The sequence below is a fragment of the Perca flavescens genome, chromosome 9 (assembly GCF_004354835.1).
Source record: "Perca flavescens isolate YP-PL-M2 chromosome 9, PFLA_1.0, whole genome shotgun sequence".
NCBI classification, from domain to species: Eukaryota; Metazoa; Chordata; class Actinopteri; order Perciformes; family Percidae; genus Perca; species Perca flavescens.
The window spans coordinates 15,096,926-15,118,954 of record NC_041339.1 but is presented as its reverse complement, the minus strand read 5'-3'; the positions used below and the strand labels follow the sequence as shown (position 1 = coordinate 15,118,954).

At 41.6% G+C, this 22,029-nt stretch overlaps 2 protein-coding genes across 2 annotated transcripts in view; both read right to left on the bottom strand.

The window, feature by feature from the left end:
• Positions 1-4,069, bottom strand: part of colgalt2b (collagen beta(1-O)galactosyltransferase 2b) — a 32,656-nt gene extending 28,587 nt beyond the window's left edge. Inside the window, exon 1 of the mRNA XM_028587466.1 lies at positions 4,008-4,069. The gene's annotated coding sequence lies outside the window, so the exon portion shown is untranslated. The remainder of the gene's footprint in view (positions 1-4,007) is intronic.
• Positions 4,070-6,172: 2,103 nt separating this feature from the next.
• Positions 6,173-22,029, bottom strand: part of zgc:92140 (uncharacterized protein C1orf21 homolog) — a 30,538-nt gene continuing 14,681 nt past the window's right edge. The window contains exons 2-6 of the mRNA XM_028587387.1: positions 20,524-20,653; positions 12,205-12,290; positions 10,758-10,825; positions 9,561-9,621; positions 6,173-7,715 (exon numbers count right to left, since the gene is read on the bottom strand). Of these exons, the coding sequence (XP_028443188.1) occupies positions 7,668-7,715; positions 9,561-9,621; positions 10,758-10,825; positions 12,205-12,290; positions 20,524-20,614 (354 nt within the window). The 5' untranslated portion in view covers positions 20,615-20,653 and the 3' untranslated portion in view covers positions 6,173-7,667. The remainder of the gene's footprint in view (positions 7,716-9,560; positions 9,622-10,757; positions 10,826-12,204; positions 12,291-20,523; positions 20,654-22,029) is intronic.

Below are 22,029 nucleotides of genomic sequence, written 5' to 3'. Positions count from 1 at the left end.
GAGAGATAGAGAGAGCAAAGCTGCAGGACTGACTTAAGACACAGGAATATAGTTGGTGTACTGTAGATGGATGGAAAATGTAATGTATACTTCTCCACGCTGAGTGAGAGCAGGATAGTTACGAGGCTGGCGCTGCCACATTTTTAAATGAATGTGTTGAGAGCTACAAGAGGCAGATTACTCCAAAGTGGGTATTAGCCAGCGAGGAACTGCTGGAGAGAGTTAAGACACTGAGCAAAGGCCTGCTGGGCATCCAGGCAGGGATCCATCCTTTGACTCATACTCTCTAGGTAGGCAATGTTTGCATGTAAACACACACACAAACACAATTTAAAACTGATGTGAAAGAGGCCAGTTGTCCCCGTCATTATTAAACCTGCCAATAAAAAAAAACCTTTTTGATTCATGAAATTGAAATCTTACTAAAATTTTGTTTTAATCATTACATGACCACAATTCACTTTAATTCAGCTGTTCCACCAACCAGCCAGTAACATTTTACTGCTAACACATTTGTGCAGTTTCTCTTTTACGGTCACGCAAACAAGCATTTATTTTTTTACACATTTTTGCACAAAACCTGCATATGTGATGTAGGTCTCCAAGCCTCTTTCGGGCAAATCTCAACGAGCCGCCTAGTTGACGTCAACTTGGCGGCTCCTCCTCATTTGGCTCTAGTCTCTCTCTTTGTCACGCCCCAACATTTACATAGGCTACACAAATGACCTGAGATCAGCTAGTCTTCTGAATCTAGGTTGTGCAGATCTCAGAAATGACTGGCCTGCCTTCCTTCACAGACCCCGGACTGCTGTGAGTTTTTTGGGTCAATGGACTACCAAACGCCGCTGCCTGGACAGAGCTCCAGGGCCTGCAGCTCCCCTCTTCCTGCTAAATGGCCGGTGTGTGTGAGTGAGAGCGCCGGTCAGCGAACTTGTTACGCCAGCAATCTCTTACCACAGGTTCCAGTTAATCTTATAATGAGTGTAATTATAATGTGTTGAATTATTTAAACAAACGATCGGTGAAATAAACGCCTCTGGTCCGCGAGTCTCATTGATAGATCCTGCGGCTGGATGGAGCTCTATCAATGAGCGCTAGCTAGCCTCCTCTTAGAATTCCTCTTGATTGATTTATAAAAATCATTATATTGAAATCTGACACCATTGTTAGCTTTATAAGACCTTGGGGTAGAGGTTATATAAGTGGCGTGACGAAATTCAAACTGTAAATATACTATAGTTATGACGAAAGTGTAGCTAGCTAGCTGCGATATTTTCCCATTGTATTGAATGGGACACATAGCTAGTTAGCTGCTCCTCCTAACAAGACCCCTCAAGAATCGGACGGTTAGCTTTTGTTAGCTTTGTAAGACCTTGGGGTAGCTGTGCTATAAGTGCCGTGACGAAATTCAAACTGTAAATATATTATAGTTATGCCTGCAGCCGGCCGCAGAGCCCTGGTAGTGCAGTAATCCACAAAGCGTGACTTTGCCCTGGGTATGGTGCCCGGCAGGCTGCCGCTTTCTCGTCAGACTGTGTGGAGCTCCTAAAGTCCGACACGTCTTACCAAATTTGCAATTAGCCATCAATTTTCATAAAACGGCCCATATTTGAGCATTATATAGTTGATTTCTTGCATAAAAAAAGTCTCAGAAGTGAATTTGGTAAGGAAACATTGCAGTATCTGGAATATGAGATTCTGTCAATCAATTAGCGTGCGTCTCTAATGTGTGTGTATGGGGATTCGCTCAACCAATCAGCGCACAGCTCATCTGAATATTCATGAGCATACCATATTTGGAAGAAAAGCTCCTGTTACAAATACGGCCAAAATACAGGGATGCATAAGGGCCAATAAAATATCAACCGAACCAATGTTACATAGCCCATTAGGAGACCTTAAGGAACAGTGTGAAATACCCTATATAATTATTCTATCACCCCTTTAAAGGTAACAGACCCGAGTGTTCCTGCAGTTGAAGCTCTGGACCATGTCTTGCATAGGAGATTGGAGCAGGTCTGTTATGCTTACATTCCATAAGGAAAGAGGGCCTAGGGACATAAGGAAAAATAGTTTGGGCTGATTGGGAAACTTTTCCAGAATTTGCAGGTACTGCCTCAGACAGCTGCAGGTTAGGCTCAGATTGGGCTCTGTTCTGGTCCTCTGTGCCAAGTGGCTCCGCCTCTGAGTCCTCCTCTGAGTAGCTCTGTTGTTCATACTGTTGAACTCTTCCTACTAATTCTTTAACCATAGCCTTTAATTGTGATACCTCCTGACTTAATAAAACTGTCTCTGAAGTCGCTGACAACACATGTTCTGCGCACTCGGTTAAGGGTCTGGATGGCCTGCCATAGAACTCTGTTTGGTAGTCTTGTAGATAGATTGGATGCACACTCTCTCTGTTTGGCCTTCCTCCTCCTCTTCCTCCATGTTGTCCCTCTTCTCCAGCTGAAATGGCTTCTGGGTCCATACTCCTACATAGATGTTCCTCCGGCTCAAAGGACCATGAAAAAACTCTTATTCGCTGATGGTGTTGGTTCACTTAACGTCCGATATGGTGTGCACATTTTTAACACAGGATCCAGTGCCGTTCCAAGGTTTTATTGTTGTCAAGGCAGGGAAAGGTTTACACTGGTTACAGGTGAATCATGGATGGATGGATGCATGGATGAATGGATGATTTTGTCTAAACAAATAAGTATATAAAGAAAATGTCATAGATCTAAATAGCCTTGAACAATCAATCATAACAAATTAGGTTGGATTCAGCTTGACTTACATTAGTAATGCATCCACAGTCTGCACTGCATCCACAATCTGTACTTTGGTTTTCTCTTAACTTGAAACAGGATTTCACCCTGAAATCTAGCATAAATCAAACCATATACCTTAAACTTTAAGGCATAACATTCAATGTGACCAAATATTAAGTGTTATACAATGAAGAGTTCCATTAAACTCACATCACTCCTCTTTGTTCTGCCTGGTTTGTTTGGAGGGAAAAGAGTGCCACAGGCCTGAAGGGTGGAGTTATATAAGTTTGGAAAGGGGCGTAGTTTTAGTGGTGATTGACAGTCCATTAATGCTGACCAATCAGAGTAGACTGGCCTTTTTTCAGAGGCTTAAAAAGACAGGCGCTAAAACAAAGCGTTTCAGAGGCTGAATACAGGTATATTCAGACAGACAGTATAAGAAAAAAGTGTTTTTAGAACAGTGAAGCGTTTAAACATGTTCTAGTAGAAACACAAATTACAAGTATGAACCTGAAAATGAGCATAATATGGGACATTTAAAGCTAGTTGAACTATACTACTTTCCAATATGTTTCCTGTAACTGAAAATACTTTTTTAAACGTTTAATCATCTTAGTAATTCAGTTTGTTATACCACATATGTATAAAAAAAAAAAGAGTTAGGGATAGTAGGGTAGCTGAATCCATTCATAATGGGGGTAAAAAGTAAAAAACTATAGGAAAACATCCTAAAATGTATGTTTTACAACATGTATAGCTTGCACATGGTTTGGATTCGGACTTCAAACCCTTTTCTCTCATCTTCACTTCAAGGTTTTGAGGAATGGCACTGGATCCCTTATGCAAGGTGCATCATTGCTGAAAGGCCTATTCTGTGATCCAAATATAAACATAAGGGCCATCCCAGCAAAAAAAAAAAATCACTCCCAAATTGATTGGCAGATCATTCAATACATGGATTAACAGCAGACACAAACTGTTTCAGAAGCTCCTAAAGCTGCAAACATAGCAGTAATATTCTCATTTATAAAAAAACAATTACAGATCTTTCATTGTTAAAACACATTTTCAGTTAGGAATGTGAATTTGGCTCAGATGTATTTAAGGATTTGGACTTAAATCAAACTAGCAGCCAAGAACATGTTGTTCCTAAGGACTCTCACACTTAAAGCTCTATTTCTCACTCACACACGCACACACACACACACACACACACACAAAGCATGGAGGAGTGGGCTCTTTATTGGTACTTACGTCAGGGTGGAAAGAACATTTTCTTGCCTATATTCCTGTCTGAGGTTAACGGGCAACATCCGTCTCTTCCTCGCTCTCCCACATTCTCACTTTCCCAACTCTCTCGTCTTAATTTCTCGCTCTTACCTCGCCCACCTCTCTCTCTCTCTCTCTCTCTCTCTGTCTGCCTCCAACACACATTTATTTCTCTATGTGTGGAGCCTTGCTGCGAGCACTGGCCCATAGGGACCCTTTCACGGTGCTGATGTGCAGTGGCTACTGATTGTAACCTCATGTGCCCCTGCAAGTAAGTCATGAGAGGTAAGGAAGGAATTTGTGTGTATGTTATGTGTTTGAGAGAGACAGCTGGATGCAGCTATTAAAGAAACAGTTAGACTACTAAATGTTTCTTTCATGATGTGGTAACCAACTTTACCACTGACACTAACTCAAAGCATTGTGGCGTCCACTCCCACAGGATGCACATTAGGCCGAGCCGAGGGGCAGATATTGATTCAGCACTGTTTGGTTTTACATACTACACATTATACAGTCATTTGTGAAGAAAAGCTGCTCAGTTATTTATGGTTATAGTTAAATGATCAGTGTCCTTATTATGATGACAACAATTATTTATTGCACTCTAATGAGTTTTGCTTCCATGTTTTGATGGAATGTTGTCAATTAGCTATCAAGCTCTTCGAGAAAACTATTTTCTCTTTATATCTTATCATTGATTCCCTGCACGTACATACCCAATAAGGGCCATAAACTAATGAATTATTATTAACAATAACACACATTTTCTGTGCTACATGTTGTGTTGTGTTTGTATGACAATTACATTAAACCTGCAATAACATTTGAGGCAGCAGAAACACTGACATATCACCTTATAAAGCTCATATGGCAAATAGGTTAGTAAACACTTGCCTATGTATATCTATACATCCAACAGATACGGAGCAACATTAGCTTTCATTTGGACTCATGTTTGTGTCTACCTGACAAATGTACTCTTTTAGGTCTATTTTGGTCTCCACCAACTCCTTAGGGAAATATCTGGCTCTTGGCTGCTTAATGCTCCACTATCTTCACCAGGTAGTTGCTAACTTGCGGCCAGAAACGACGCTCATGAAAGCTGTGAGAATGAAACCAAAACAGTGAGCTAAACATGCTGCTAAACATAGACCTGAGGGGAACTGCAAATTTGGATGGTTCTTCTTGAAGTTCTTCACTACAAATAACCCCTTTTACATTACAATTAGTAATTTGATCCATTGTTAATATAAAAATATATGTTAGTACAGCTTTAACTGATTTTATTTTCACAATTATTTGAAGAGAGACTATGTAATTTAAACAGCAGCCAATGTGGCTATAAGTGAGAATTGAGGGATAACGGTAAATATTTAAACTAGTATAAAAGTAGCACAAGTAGAGAAGACACATAAAGTCAGCAAACTGAATCAGCAATGTCAGTTCCACAACATTTATCTAAAGTTTGCTAGCATTAGCTAAAAATTAGCCACCTTTAACCAGACCAAGTGAGGATGTAGTACCAAAAATCCCTGGTTGTACTGATGTACAAGGGTGTTTCAATGCTCATGAATTCCATTTTTTTTTAACTTTATTGTCTTGTCTAAGAAGAACAATATATAATTTACATATGTAATGCAGCTCTATGTAAAGCTCTTTGAATAATCGGTTTGAAAGATGCTAAACTGGCCAACAGTTATTGGGACAACTTTGCATTTTTAAGCCATGTTTATTCAGTTATAGATTTTTGTTTAAGTAACTTGATGTTTGTAAGTTGAACCTGGGAACAAAAAAAACCAAAACAACAACCTCAAATCCCCCCAGCAAACAAACCTAATGTTAAATTGTGTATTTGATTTTGAACTTTGTTTCCGACAACATTTGGTCTACCAGACTGCAGAACCCATATTGTGCCAGCAGGTGGCATAACGCAGTCTTGGTACTCTGAGTGAATCTGCTCTGACTGCATGGCTATAGGCAACATGACCACAGGAAAATAGACTTCACACTCCTCAGTATACTGCCGGCATGATGCTGCTCCATTACTCAGCTTAGAGAGAGAGAGAGAGAGAGAGAGAGATAGAGAGAGAGAGAGAGACAGAGAGAGAGAGACAGAGAGAGAGACAAACACTAAGATGCCACACATATTAAGCGCTTCTTCGTTTTTATTTTTAATAGAAAAAAAGTATTCAAAATAATACAACAAGGAAGTATCCGGTAAAGATGACAACAGAAAATGTGATCCAGTCTGTGTCTACACAACCGCCCCATCCTCTACTTGAGCTCAGCCCAAATTTCTGCTTCAGTGCCAGTGTGTATGGATGTGTCTGAAACTGAATCAAAGCAGAAATAGAGCTTTACAGAATACCTCTGATTGATGCACACGATAGTCTGCTGGTGAAATGAAAGGGATATCTGTGTGTGTGGTTTATATGTACATGCTGAGTGTTGGAATGAGAGTGTGCTACAAAATGTACATTAAAAGACTCCATGGTGTGTGTGTGTGTGTGTGTGTGTGTGTGTGTGTGTGTCTGTATATATGTGTGTGTCAGCTAGGATCTGCAGTATTATGGTATATTAAGGAGGATGGATTGGGTCGAGACACAGATGCTCTGAATTAACACAGCGTTAGTGTGCCTGCTGTGGTGATGAGGATGATAAGGGAATTGATGATGATGATGATGATGAAACACTGCGAAGGAAGCCAAGAGTAAAGCAAAAAAAAAAAAAAAAAAAATCAGAAAGGGGAAAAAATAACTGAACAAGTGGCAGCGGAACACAATAATAAAAAAAAGGTCCTTGACTTCAGAAGGCAGGAGGAGTTTTGAGTTTCTAAATCACCGGCTCGCTCCCTACTCTCTCTTATTAAAATATCACAAATTTTACACTCTCTCTTCCCTCACCCGCGCTCACCCATTCTCTCAGTTCGTCATGGCCCAGGCTGGCCTGGCTGTAGGTAGGCAGGCCAAAAAAGTTCTGTGTTGATCCTGGTGTTGTTACGCAACTCCTCTGCTTTTAAACATATTTTCTTCTCAGGGCTTCCTTTCTTCTTGACTTATGTGTCTCTCAGTCCTTCACACACCCACCAAAGACATTTGTCCTCACTTCCTTTGTCCATTTGCAGGGCTTAAATATTCAGGATCGGACTACGGTGGTACAGACGGACAGATACGGAGGAACAGATGGAAGGATGAGGAGCTGCTGCTGTCCTGCTTGAGGAAATTACTGTTTGGCCCGACTGTGTCCTTTTCGTCATGTCCTCCTCCATCTCTCCCTCCTTTCATCTGTCTGTCCCTTCATTGCTCCGCCACCTCCATCTGTCCGCTCAGGGGCCTGAAGGGATGAGGCGCTAAGAGAAGACGGCTGTAGTTGCTGAAGAAAGTCTTCTTCATCCCATTCTCTCTTTCTCGGTCTCACATTTATCCCCCACTCTTTCACTTTCGATTAAAATACTATCTTTGCCATACATTCAAAAACACACGCATGCTCATACCAACACATACAGTGTCCCTTAACGCCCCATTGGTGAAACACTGATTCAACACACACACACACACACACACACACACACACACACACACACACACACACACACACACACACACACACACACAGTGGGGGTCAATCTTAAGGGCCTCTGTGCTATGTCCCGTCTTCCCCCATCTCCTCCTCCGAACAGTAGTCTCGCCCCTGCAAAGAAAGAGATCAGAGAAAATATGATATGTGCATATTTTTTGTTTTTCTACTTTAATTTGCTTAAGTATACTCCGTAATAACCTACGTTAAACGACTCTCTCTGAACTGCCTGCATGAAGCAAACACCGACGCACTGGTTACTCCAGTCACGTTTAAACAAACCCTAGTCTTTTTGCAGGTACTGACACAGAAAATACGGGATGAGGCAGTTAAGTGCTGACAGGTGTGCTGTTATGTTGCTTTGTTTCTTCCATCATGATGAAACTCAACTCCCTTCCTTTCCTCTCCAGAGCCTGTCTAACTCGTGCGTGCGGTCTCGATTTAAATAAGGCTGCCTCAGTGATGTGCTGCAAATCAGTGGTGGAAAGCAACAAAGTGCATTTAAAAAAAGTACGGTGCCTAAGTACTACTTGGAGGTACTTAACTGCTGGATTTCCATTGCATGCTACTTTATACATTTAATTCACTACATTTTAAATGAAAATATTTTCCACAAATTTATTTTTCAATTTTAATTCTTCAGTACATTTACTGTATCTGACAGCTATAGTTAATGGTTACTTTGCAAATTAGAGTTGAAAGGATTAGTCGTTTAATCAATCGTCAAATAACTAATCTGCAACTGCTTGGATGATTCATCTTTTTTTTTTTTAAGCAAAACGCCAAACAATTTGCAAGGATTTCATGCTTTTCATTGTTTTTGTTGGCCAAAAGAGGCAAATTTGAAGACATCATCTTGGGATTTCGGAGATTATGTCTCTCTGTATCATATTTTGTGGACCAATCAATTAATGAATTATTTAAAAAAAAACATAATTGGCAGATTAATGGTTAATTAAAAGTAATCATTAACAGCAGCAAATAATAACAACAAACAAAATATTTACACATCAAGCGTAGTTTAACATTAGTGTTTCTGGCCAATAATCTGGTAAATCTGCTAGCTAAATGCTCCACAATGTTCACCAGCTAGTCGCTAACTTTACCTGTCTGTCTTTTGATGCTGAGCAGAGCAGGTAGTGTACTGTAAGTTTATCAGAGCTTTTTCGTTAAGGTGGCCAGCCAGAAACTATGCTGATGAGAGCTGTACCAAAAAAGTAAAGTTACGGGCCCGAAAACCGAAACAATTCGGTGAATGCTCCGTCGAGGGATACTTCTCTGTTGGTTCATTAATATGGGTGATTTACTTCACATTATACAGAACAATTTAATCCATTGTTAAAAGAAAAATATTTATTAGTGCAGCTTTAAGTTGCTTTTCTTGAAAATAATTAGTTAAGCTTTTTTTAATTTTTATTACAGGACTTTTACCTGTAACAGAGTATTTAAACACTGCGATATTGATACATTCTTAAAAGTTAAAGAACCTAAATTCTTCTCTGCAGAAAACACACTGACTTGTTTCAAGGAAGGTTGAAAATTGAAATGCATCACACCAAAACTGAATCCAGTCATTATTCACCATCGTTTCACTCTGCAACCTCATCTGCAGTCAGAAACAACCAGTGTTTAAGTGGCAGACTAAGAGTAGTAAGTGCTCAGTGATGACCTGTTCCTCCCCCTCACACATGCGGAGCAGAGTGTTGAGTTTGTAAGCAGAGTGACAATGTGGACTAATGGATGTTGTTGTACAGCCTGTCTCTTTAAATGTTCAGACCCAGCTGTGTCACTAAATGCTCAGAGACCCAGTCCATGCCCCCCTTCTGCCAACACACACACACACACACACACACACACACACACACACACACACACACACACACACACACACACACACACACACACACACACACACACACACACACACACACACACACACACACACACCCCCGCCCTCACCTTCTCAATCTTCTCATCCAGCATCCTGAAAAATTCCTGCTGGCTCTCTGACGTGTGAATACTAAGAGAAGAAAAATGGAAAAGCAAGAGGAGGGGGAGAGGAAGTTGGAGACGAGGAGGAGAAGGGAGGCAACAAATACATCATGAGAATTTTCCATTACACCCCCCACACAGCACACCCCCCACACACACACACACACACACACACACACACACACACACACACACACACACACACACACACACACACACACACACACACACACACACACACACACACACACACACACACACACACTTCACTGGAGTGTGAGAGAGGCAGTGGAGGAATATAAATAATTATTTTATAAAAGTATTATCCCAGTCTCTCATCCAAAGGCTAAATACTGTGCAGCCACCAACAACCAATATGTATACATATACAAACACGCACACACAATCTAGGGTTGTCCAAGAGACAGCGTTACAAAAACCAGACACAAAATATCACTTACTTCACATATCATAATATTTACATACTAATTCTACTTAATGGACGTTGGGCATAACGTTTATTAAAGGGTCAGTTCAGACAAATTACAACACATTAGTATTAAATGTATCAGTTTTCACTGGAACTCCTTTCTGTGGAAGTAACCCTAACCCTATGAAAACAGTTCACAGTGAGCTGGCAAAAAAATCCAACCACCATGTCTATTAGTAGCTGTTCTGGAGCCTTCCATTACATCGTAGGATCTTCCTCAGCAGTTGAAGTGTGACATTGTTTCTAAAAAGGCATGTTGCTGTTGAACATGTTAAATACTATCGGAATAAAAAAATCAGTATGGCTGGGCGCCTGGACAGCTCAGGTGGTAGAGCGGGCACCCATATACAGAGGTTTACTCCTCGACGCAGCAGGCCCAGGTTTGACGCCGACCTGCGGCCCTTTGCTGCATGTCATTCCCCCCCTCTCGCTCCCCTTTCATGTCTTCAGCTGTCCTGTCAAAGAAAGGTTTAAACATGTCCAAAAAAATAATCTGTATGGCCACCACTGGGAAAAGTGAGAAAATGTGGGGGGTTTTTGTAATTTGAGTGAACTGATCTTTTAACAATATTTGTGATGAAGTTATCAGAGCTGTCCATAATACATAGATCATATATTGTTACAGTATCCACCAGACTTTTATTTCAGTATGCCGACTGCTTTTGGCCACTTACTTAGACTTGATGTTTGCTGAAGAGACCTCTTTCTGCGGTTTGCCCCTGTACTGCACATTACTCTTATCCTAAAAGACACACACACACACACACACACACACACTGTGTTGTATCATATCAGATTGTACAGTTTCCTGCTACAGCGATGAACCGAAAAATACAGACACAGAGAGAGAGAGAGAGAGAGAGAGAGAGAGAGAGAGAGAGAGAGAGAGAGAGAGAGAGAGATGTGAGTTCCTCTTCCACCTGCTGTAGTGACAAGTGGTAAGAAACAAATACTGGTCTAACCACATGGTGTGGTGGCACTGGAGGTTACCTGGCTATGTAAAACTGTGGTCTGGGTCTTCCAATAACTCAACTAAATAACATACCATACATCCCATTTTAAAAACAAGACAACAGCCATCTAAAATAAAGTATGCAGTTCAGAAAATTTTTTGGAAAGTTTTCTTTGCAATAAAAAAAAGCCAAGCTGTGTGTTTCATCAGGAAATGTGAGGAAACACTCCAGTGATAAGGGAACTTAACATCAACCTGCCAAAGGGACTATACTCTTGCATATTTACAAGAATGTTCATCAATATGCACTGTCCCTATTTTAAATAAATAAATCTCAATGAGAACATCACCTCACGTCTGCATACATTTATTTACAACCAAAGGGCTAACAAATCCTTTCTTTGCATGTGGCCGTCATCAGAGTATAACTCAAGCAGCATTTGATCGGATTTCTTCACATTAAATCTTTGCTTTTCCTGTGCAGCTGCGGCATTAAGTTTCAAAGGATAAACGGTGCTTCCCTTCTTGGTTGTAGCCTGTTACTGTGATAAGGCCGGTTTTTGAGCTGCAGTAATATAAATTAGTGGCGGTGTGACTGCTTCTGTTTTTCAATAAGGATTTATAGTTGCATTTGTTATTATTTCACAACTTGCAGCCAGGATGCCAGGCAGACTGACCTGATTTACTGAAAGCGCAAACAGACTCTCACTTCACCCTTTTCTGTCATTTGGTGTGTTGATAAGGGTATAAACATGTACAAGCTTCATACATTGGGGATTAATGTCCAGTAGGGATTGGTTAGTGAGGTTTAGCATATTATTACAAAAAACGACTTCTTCTGCGACAATATCACATTTCTTTTCGCTGTTTAGGAAGACCACAGGTTTTGCAGGAAGCGAGTCAAACCAACCAAGTGATCAGCCCCCACATTCCTCAAACGCCAGCATGTTGTCTCTACCTGCTATGAGGCACCTCTTTGTGTGTTTTTGAACGTGTACAAAATACAATAAGTGTTTATGTGTGGGCTGCTGAGGCTGACGGGAGCTGCCTTTGGACACAAACACGAGCCTGTTCGCTTGAGCTGATAAACTGTCAGGAAAAGGTATGAGAATGTATGGGATGACGGCTTGTCAGTGGATGGTGTGTGTGTGTGTGTGTGTGTCTCTCACCAGGTTCTCCTGGTTGCGTGCATTCACCCGGTTTTCATCCCCTCTCATGTACTTCACCTCCTCCACTCCCTTCATCTTGTATTCGTCTGAGGAGAGAGTGGTTCAGACAGACAGACACAGAGAGAGTGCGAGAGAGAGAGAGAGAGAGAGAGAGAGAGAGAGAGAGAGAGAGAGAGAGAGAGAGAGAGAGCGAGGCATGATTAAAGGAGGAAGAGAGAGGCAGAAGGGAAACAAACAACATGTATTTATCAGGCGTCTCCCAGAGAACAAAAACTGACTGATTCACCCTGGTCAATATGTAAAATATCTAAATGGCTAAAATGATTGAACTATGTCATATCAGCTTCACTGTACTCTCACTGCATTATGTCAACATTACCAATGACTACACCATTGATTTCAGTTATAATTTGTTCAAGGTAATCTGATAACTACAACCTGATACTGCGTTTTAGAGAGTGGACATGACAGCTGAGGTATGAGTAGGAGGACACCAGTCATCTCCTTTCCATGTTAGCTACAGCAACTCATTTGAGGAAAGCAAAAACAGAGCAACAGTGAGAGGGAATACACGTGTATGTAAAGTAAGAAGGGGAACAGAAGGGAAAAGAGGGAGAATAAACAGATAAGAAGGAGAAAACTGGAGGGGATTAAAGATCAGTCGAACAGCTTCTAGGCTACATGGACAGCTTAGACAGTTAATACAGTTAAGACAAGCTCAGCGGCGAGAACCGTTAACACTTCCTCAAAACTGCACAGCACTGCCACCACGCCCCGCAATGTGCATCCTAAATCACTGCTAGGGGTAGAAATGAGGGCAATAAACCTGAATGTGTTGAATTCTCTTACTGATCCAAGGTCATGCGCAATTTTCAATACACTGTTTGAATCCCATATAATTAAAATAGATGCAATAACCTGAAGTTCAACGAATCAATCTGCCCAGAAGTCCAGGATCTCTATTGATCAGGACAAGTATATGTGAAGTGAGTAAGCCCGAGAAATTAAATATCATGCACCGATGCATTAAAAAGTAGTTATTCTTACATTGACAGTTATAAAAATGACTCTGAAAACTGATTGTGGTATAGATTTAAGATCATATTGTCCAGCCTAAGTAAAAATACATATGTATAGCAGTAATTTGTTTTTTAATACTTTATTTTCAACTTTTTATAACTTTATATTTTCACATCAATGACTCATTACCACATTGATTATCAGACATTGTAGTATGACTTAGCCTCTGCTGACTTCAACATTGCTAACGCTATGTTCCAAATCACACCCCGGTTCGCTCTTTCACTTTACCCTACATATATCCATACTCTATAATTACTGTATGAATATCATCTTGTGGTAAGTTTATCATCTTGTGGTAAGTTTAATTTTCACATCTTTCAAATGTGACACGTTGATTGTAGGGTTGTTTGCAAACTGAGAATGTGGACACTCAAATAAAATGGTAGGAAGTTAATATAATGCACTCTATAGTACTGTAAAGGGGGAAGTGATTTTGGACACACCCTCAGCTCTCAGCACATTAATGCCCCGAAAAACCTTGAAATACCCAAAACAGGAAGTAGAACCCCCAGTGGTGCTTATACCACACAATAGACAATAATATCACAATCAATTTGACAGTGATGTAAGACGATACGACGTCTAAAAACTCTACATGCAGGACCTTTACCTGAGACCAAACCCCACCTAACCTTGAGTGGAACAATACAAGCACACTGGCATTTCTGCTGACTACCTGGATGTTGGACATTTTACTGATAAAGCAGCTGAGATTCTGACATGCACACACACACCCCAGCTCTGTTATCTATTGCACACTTTGTATTTTGCCCTCCCTCTATCAGCAGTCTGTCTGTCTGTCTGTCTGTCTGTCTGTTTATCCATGTGTCCATCCCAGCTGAGGCATCCAACCCTCCCTCTGCTCTGTTGTTCACAATCCACCTAGCACCTGGATCACCTGTGTGTTTGAGTGTGCGATTGCTGCAGTGTGTGCAATTGCCTGTGTTGCTACATCTTTGCTGTAGAGCCAAGCACGGCCTGCTTTTGTCAGATAACCGCTGGCGATGTGAAATTATTTTAAAGAGAAAGGATGGGAGGTGGTAGATTTAGGAAAAAGAGGAGGTGAGAAAATACAAATTGCTGTTCTGTTTGTATCAGGAATGTAAACCAGTCGGAGCAAAGCGGCTCCTGTCTGAACATGCCGACACAGACAAACTGTGTTATAACACTAAACAGGCTCCCCGAACTAAGATCTGCTCTGTAAACATGCAGCATGTACGGTGCTGCAGAAGGAAACAGAATTAAGAGCCATTTCCTCTGCTCTCCTGCATATTACAAGGGCAAGCCACATTCAATTCAAGTTATATAATCCGTACCTTGAGGTGGATATGGATGAATAGGAGGGGTTAAAAGTTGCTGTGGGGGCTACGTGAATAGATCTAAAAGGACATTTTGAAACAGCAATTGAGAAAAATGTCATTTTATAATTTGGGTGAGCTGCAGCCTGACTGGTTAAACTGGCTGAATGTTCTGCTCCTGTTACAGGATAGTCACTGAGCTTACCGTGACGGGTATAGATAGATCAAAGTGACCCAGCTTACACCAATCAAGACTCATCACATCACAGACATTGCTTCAGTTTAGATAGGAGCAAAAACTGGTCATGCTGTTCGTGTAGTATGTGTGTGTGCGGCAGTCATTGTCACAAGAAACGACAGAGTGTTTCGTCACGCCAATGCCAGGCTCGCTTTGGGGGAGAGAGGGGAGGGGAACCGTCAAGAGAGGGGAAGATGAAAGGGAATAACAATTTTGAGAAGCCGTGATTTTATGATGTGGACATCTTTCTTGTCTCTGATTAGAGACCGTAGCTCTGCGCTGACCTTAAGGTACAAACAGTCACTGTGTGTGCGTTACGCAAGTCTGGCGTTTGTATAGGTGTGACTCATTTAAATGGCCATCTTTGTGCGCGTTTGTGTGTGCATGTCCGTGTGTATTTGTGCGTCTGCTGTAACTGCTCTAGCCTGCCAGTCCTGTGGCTATGTCACTCTGTCCTTCCTGCTGTGTGTGTCCTCCCTCTTGGCCACACACACACACACACACACACACACACACACACACACACACACACACACACACACACACACACACACACACACACACACACACACACACACACACACACACACACACACACACACACACACACAATGTCTTGCTCTGATCCGTTACTGTAGTGCCAACTGTAAGCAAATAGAAAAACACTCAAATTAAAAATGCTCGTCACAGTGGGAGCTCCTCAATAAACTACTGATGACCTCAGACAACAACCGACTGATCTAAAAACATGCAATACAATAATTATCAGATTAAATGAGAATCTGACTTCTGGTTCCTACTGGCAGAATATTCGCACATTCATTATCACCATAATATTAAAAATGATACATTATGTACACATGCTGTTTGAACAAACTTCAGGCTCCCTTGGCCGTGCAGCAGCCGCTACTCATTTGCCTACTGTTACTGAAATCGGTGAATTACTGTTACTTTTGTATAATGCAATAGACTACTGTTAAACAGATTGGTTTCCTGATTTATCAGGCTGATAATGCACACGATGATAGTCTAAAATGCTGAGAGCAATTTGAGGGAACCAAAAATGATTATCATGTCTCGAATTAGTCAAATTAAGATGCCTAAAGAAAGACTGGATTGTGCAAACATTTGGGGCTTGCTGGAACTGTTTGGTTAAAATATCAAAAGGAAGAAACATCCTTTATGGAGTCTATCCTGATGCCTGTGCTGTGACAATGAGAAGGCTGTGGATAGAGGATGTTAGCATGGATTGGCTATGCTAGCTTTTGATTGCATGTGTGGACCTCAACAGAAGTTGAGGGCACACAAATCCAAAACCAATCAGACAAACAGTTTGACCCAATTATGGTTGTGTATGGTTATGTATTGGTACACACAAACCATAATATCTAGAATTATTTTCAGTCCTCTCCTTTGACTAAAACTGGTGCATGTTTGTTGCCAATCTAACATCCAGTGTCTAGCGCATATATCTAACCTTGATTTCACTTGGGATAGTTCGCTGAGCATGACAATCACACCTGCAAGCTTCCCAGTACAACCACAGTTAACCACTAAGCAGTTCTACTGGAGCAGCCCAGCAGCCTTGTTAAATTGCACTTCAGCAGTAAGATAATGAGGGAGGTGCAAGTGCTGCTCTTTCACCTTTGACTGCCATATCTATTCTGCCAGCCTTCACTATTTCGGTGTGCTGCCCTAATAAGGAATTGTTTTGCTCTCCACACACTGTACACAAAAACGGTTTGTTGTGAGTGTGGTTTTGTTCACTCAAAACTGTTGAGTTCACTCAAGTGTTTTTTTCAACTGTGTATGTAATAATATTTCCAAGGACTGGGTGCTCACTTCACAGTATGATAAAGAAAGCTCAGCTTGATTGAAGTGCCAGTACTTCTTTGAGGCACTAATAAAACAATCAGCTTTGAGAGATCCTGTTTTATACCTTGTGAGTGGAAAATACCATTGATCCTTTTGCAGGTGTCTAAATCAGTGAACAATTTAGCAATCCAAACAACATACCTGCTTTTTCCTTTACACTCTTTTCTCTGCAGCTGACACAAACATTTCAGAGGGACAGTAGCGTTGGTTTCTGCCAGAAGGATAGACCCTCAAACTGCTCAGCTGCTCCCCAGCCTCAAAACAACATAAACTCTTACAGAAACACAGAAATCTGCACGCCACCATGTTGTGTATACATGTTAGGGTGCCACGTATGCAATCAGTCCCACATAAGCTATCTCCACTCTAATCTCTCCTCCTCGACTGTGATTATTGCAGACATCAATAGCATGATGTTGTGGAGAGTGTTGCTATTTTCCCTCGTCGTCTTCCAGTTTTTGTGTATTGGAGCTCAGCCTTTTTCCGGTTATTGTGTGAGAGAGAGGGGTGGAGGGGTGGGGTTGGGGTTAGTAGCCGGAGTCTGACAGAACGGGCAGTCAGAATATCTGGAACACACACACGCACGCACGCTGACAGACTGACAGGCAGACAATCTGCTGGAGGTGGATCAGTGTGAGTAAGATAAGGGCTCACTGTCAATAAATAAATACACTGATATGCAACACGCAAACATATATGAACACAAGCACATGGACACACACTGATACACAGTCTACAGGGGGTAGATTTATGTGTGTAGGCGGGCTGACTGACCAGAGCCAACCAATTTTTTCCGCCTCGATCATGAAAAGTACACAGGATGCAGCGGAGCAGTTCGACTTGGGTTGGAAAGGGCAGCGAGTTAAGTGGGAACGAATGACAACACAGTATGTGACAATGACTGAAATACTGCAGAGAAAGAGTTAGAAAGCTAGAAGCGTAGAAGAAACAAAAAGTGGATGAAGATGCCATGAAGAAAAAGGGGCGTGAGGAAAGGGTGTTATTGGGGGTTGTGGCCTGGGATAACTCTAATCCACGCTATCCAGGTCACTCCTATCTTCCACCTCCACGCGCACACACTTGCAGACAAGCTCAAACAGTAGTCCGGTCCAGCCACCGGCACTTTGGATTCCCCTTTAGGATGGGACGAAGAGGAGGAAAGAGAAGGGGAGGTGAAAGGACAAAAGGTTCTGACCTAATGTTGTGCCAGAGGAGAGAGGAAAAGAGCTGGGGAGAAGAAACACTGGGGGATGAAGGCAGGAAGAGAGGGAGGGATGTGCAGAGACCCAAAATAGAGAGAAGGGGGGAGATAAAGAGGAAGGGAAGAACGAGGCCTTGAGCAGGGGAAGGGAAGAGGCGATCTGACCAAGACAGAGAAGTACAAGAGAGAGAGAAAAAAAAGAGAAGAGCGGTAGCGTCAACACACAGTCATTCTCCCTTCCTCTCTCAAGGAAAAACGCTCCACTCCTCCCATCTCTCCCTCTCATCTACTGCCTCGTTCTGTTGCTCCTTAAAAGACGAAAAGGGAAACAAGACGTGAGGGGGAGGCGGATGAGGGGAAACGTGACAGAGAGAGAATAGAAGGGACAAGAGTGAGCAGCAAATCAAAGAGAGGTTACAGGAAGAGGGTGAGAGGCTGAAGAGGGCAGGAGAAGGGTCAGAGGGAGAGAGGGATGACAGAGAGAGAGAGAGAGAGAGAGAGAGAGAGAGAGAGAGAGAGAGAGAGAGAACCTCCTGTGGATCGTCATCTGCCACTTCCATCCGCCCGTGTGCAGTTATACCAGAGTGTTGCTCCTAATTCTTAATCGCTGTTAATCCCTGTACCACCCATCATCATTTTCATTTCTGTCCCACATTGCACAACAGCCTGTGAGCTATTAATAAAGCTGCAACTGACAATTACATTCATTACAGATTAATCTGTTGATTTTTTTTCAATTAATCAATTCCATTAAATTAATGTTTGGCAGACCCTTTTGTCCATTGTGACTTATATGTTTTGACCCACACAGGGAGCGATAGGGGGATTGTCTTGCTCAAGGACACTTTAACGTATGGACAGGAGGAGACGGGGATCGTACCACTAACCCTGATTTAATGGATGGCCCACTTAAAAAGGTGCACTAAACAGTTTTTTCTCCCTCTGCCACTAGCCTTATCAACAAGGCCCGGAAATCACCCTGACTCTCTCCACACTCCACCTCTGGCTCTACATGCCACTGTACCTACTCTGTAGTGTTTCTTTTTACTAGTGTTTAAGTTATTTTATTATTTATTTTACATTTATTTGTATCTTTATTAATACATACTGTGTGTATATGTTTATATTCTTTTTATCCTTCTTATATTTAGAGAATGTGTGACATGCACCAACGACACCATGACAAATTCCTTGTATGTGTAAAAAACGTACTTGGCAATAAAGCCCTTTCTGATTCTGACTATGAGTTCCTGCATGGTTTCAGCGGGATTTAATTTTTGTCTCCTAACAGCCAATTACCGACAAAATGGTTGGGTGAGGGGAGGGGAGGGGAGGGGGGAATTGTCCCCCCCACCCACCTCACCCACCCCATTTCTGCATGCGCACTAACCCCCAGCCCCCTCCCCCAACCATCTTGTCGGCGATTGGCTGGAATGTGGGGTTGTATTTTGTTGCACAGCCTGTGCCCCTAGTGTTTGTTTGACACTTACGACCCCTGTGTTGTCTCCCGAGACTGGGCTTTTTCACAGTGTATTCAGGGGGCAGGCAGCTAGCGGATCAAGGAGAAATGTCTACGATTTGAGACAAAAATGTAATCGCGCTGAAACCATGCAGGAACTCATAGTGCACCTTTAACCACGTGAGCTGCAGCCACATAAAATGTCAGGAATTTACTGACAAAAAAATGACCATCGAAATTTTCCAGAAGTTAAGTTTTTGTAAATTTAATTTTTGTGTAAAATTGTGCAAAATAGAGAATAGCAGGAAAGCCATGCCATATCTTTACTGTTGGAGGAACCAGAGAATGTTTTGCCATTTTTGCTTGAGAAATAATGCACATGATGAATCAATTATTAAAATGTGTGTTGATTAATTGTCTTTCCATCTAATCCAGTGACTAATCCAGTGGTTCCCCACCTTTTTGGCTTGTGACCCTTCACAGCGAAGCAGTGTCAACTTGCGATTCCTTGTCAGTGGTTGTATATGTCTGATTTGTGAGAAGTTTCTTTTTTTTTTTTTTTTTTTTGATAGTTTTTAAAGGTCTGAAGGGGTAAAACTACCCAGTGTTTCACAATACAAAAACAAAAGATTAGAGAAAAGGTTATATAAATAATTTTGTCTGACATAAATATGTTTTTTTCCCCTTCATTTCTTTGGATACATTTCAAGGGTTGCCATCAGATTTATCTGGCGTTCCTTTGGCCCCTCTCTGTCCCTCAGTTGGAAACCACTGGACTTATTGATTCATCGCTAATGGAAAATCTTAAAAAAGGGGTAGTCCACTCTCTCCTCTCCTTTCCAGTTCCAAAGACTAAAATATCAAGAACATACCACCTGAGCGAGCACACGGTTAACACTGCAGTCTCGCTCACTGGTTACTTCCTCTCTCTGACATGAACGGTCAACATGGATGGTTCCAATAAAACTGCGGTGTTGACAGTTATTGTCTGAAATGAAGAACTTAACACTCTGCCAGAGAACTATGAGCTATAATGAAGGGAATATTTGTGAGGGCAGACAGGGCAATGGGTCTACGTTGAGCAATTAACTCAGTGGAATGGAGCAGTTAAGCTTTTATTGACATCTTTGCTTTTATGTGTGTGTATGTGCCTGTGCATACTGACCGGTGAAGAGGTCTCCGTTGCTGTAGGCCTTGCCGCGTCCCTCTTCATCGTTGGGCACGGCCGACACCTGCTTGGCCGAGGTGCAGCCCATGGCCTCACACTCTGAAACCTCTCCTCATCGCACTCTCACCTGGACAAGGACAGAGACAAACGTCATAAAATGAACAACACTGGTGTTCTGTTTTTACAATGTACTTTATAGATTCCTTCAGCTACGGTGGTTGTCACTCATGCTAACTGGCCTCTACTCGTCTTCTTCTTTATTCCAAACAAACTGGGCCAATCAGTGTAAAATGTTTCATCCAATGTTTTCTGCCAGCATTGCAACAGCTTTAGAGATTTGCTTCTTCTACAAAGAGGACACCCGGATCTGCAAATCTATTCAATGCTGTAAGTGCAAACAGTACCAACACTTTAGAGCAGGCTGTTCAAAGCCAGACTTATTTGTTTCGAAAAATGCATTTAGCTACGTTCTGGGCATCCAGTATATGACCTCGGGGTAGGAAACCCCAAACACACATTGTTTCACTTCACAGAAGTGTCAATGTAACACCTGGTGTTCAGAGCCATAAATGTAGGTTGAGTCGTAACACATGAGTAGAAAGTGAAGTGAGCTTTTACATGAAAATGTTGCAGATTACTACTTCAACAGTGTTTCTGTCAGGGCTAAACATAACCACAGCCATTATATGTTGAGTGGGTAAATCAACAAGATGACATGGTTTCAAGCAGGGCTGCAAATAAGTTAGTGTTTTTGTGATATTTCATATTTGATCAATATATTTCAATATATAATGCCATTGATTATTTTTTCTGATTAGTAAATTCATTGTTCTTAAATGTCAAAAAAGTAAGGATTCATTCCCATCGCAAGACGCCAGAGCAACAAACAGAACTGTCACTCATTATGTTTGAAAAACAGTTGAAGGGGATTCAATTGTACAAAAAGTATTTAGTATATAAATTACCTGAAGTGGTAATAATTTTTTTTTTTTGCCACTTGGGTGCAACTGAATAAACTGCTGACACAACATTGACATATTATCCCCTTATAAAGCTGAAATGTCAAATATGTTAGCAAACACGCGACTGTTTACAGCAGACACGGAGCATCATTAGAATTCACTTTGTGTTTCTGCAACTCCAATATTCCTTCTCCTTATAGTTGTGGTTTGACCTCCAGCAACTCCTGAGGGAAATATCTGGCTCTTTAGCTGCTAAGTGCTTCATTATGCTCACCAGCTAGTTTCTAACATTGTCTGTCTGCTGTTTGGTGCTGGGCAGGTAGTGCACACACAGGGAGTATATCAGAGCTTGTCTGGATTGAAACAGCTGCCTGCTGTGACTGTAGATGAAGGTGTTGAGAATGACAGTAAAGTTGCGGGCAAGAAAACCAAAGAAACGAGCTAAAAGATGCTAAAATTCTCCATATAGCTGAGGGGACATGCAGTTGGGTGATATTTCTCTGTAGGTTCATCACTACAAGCAACACCTTTCAAATTACAA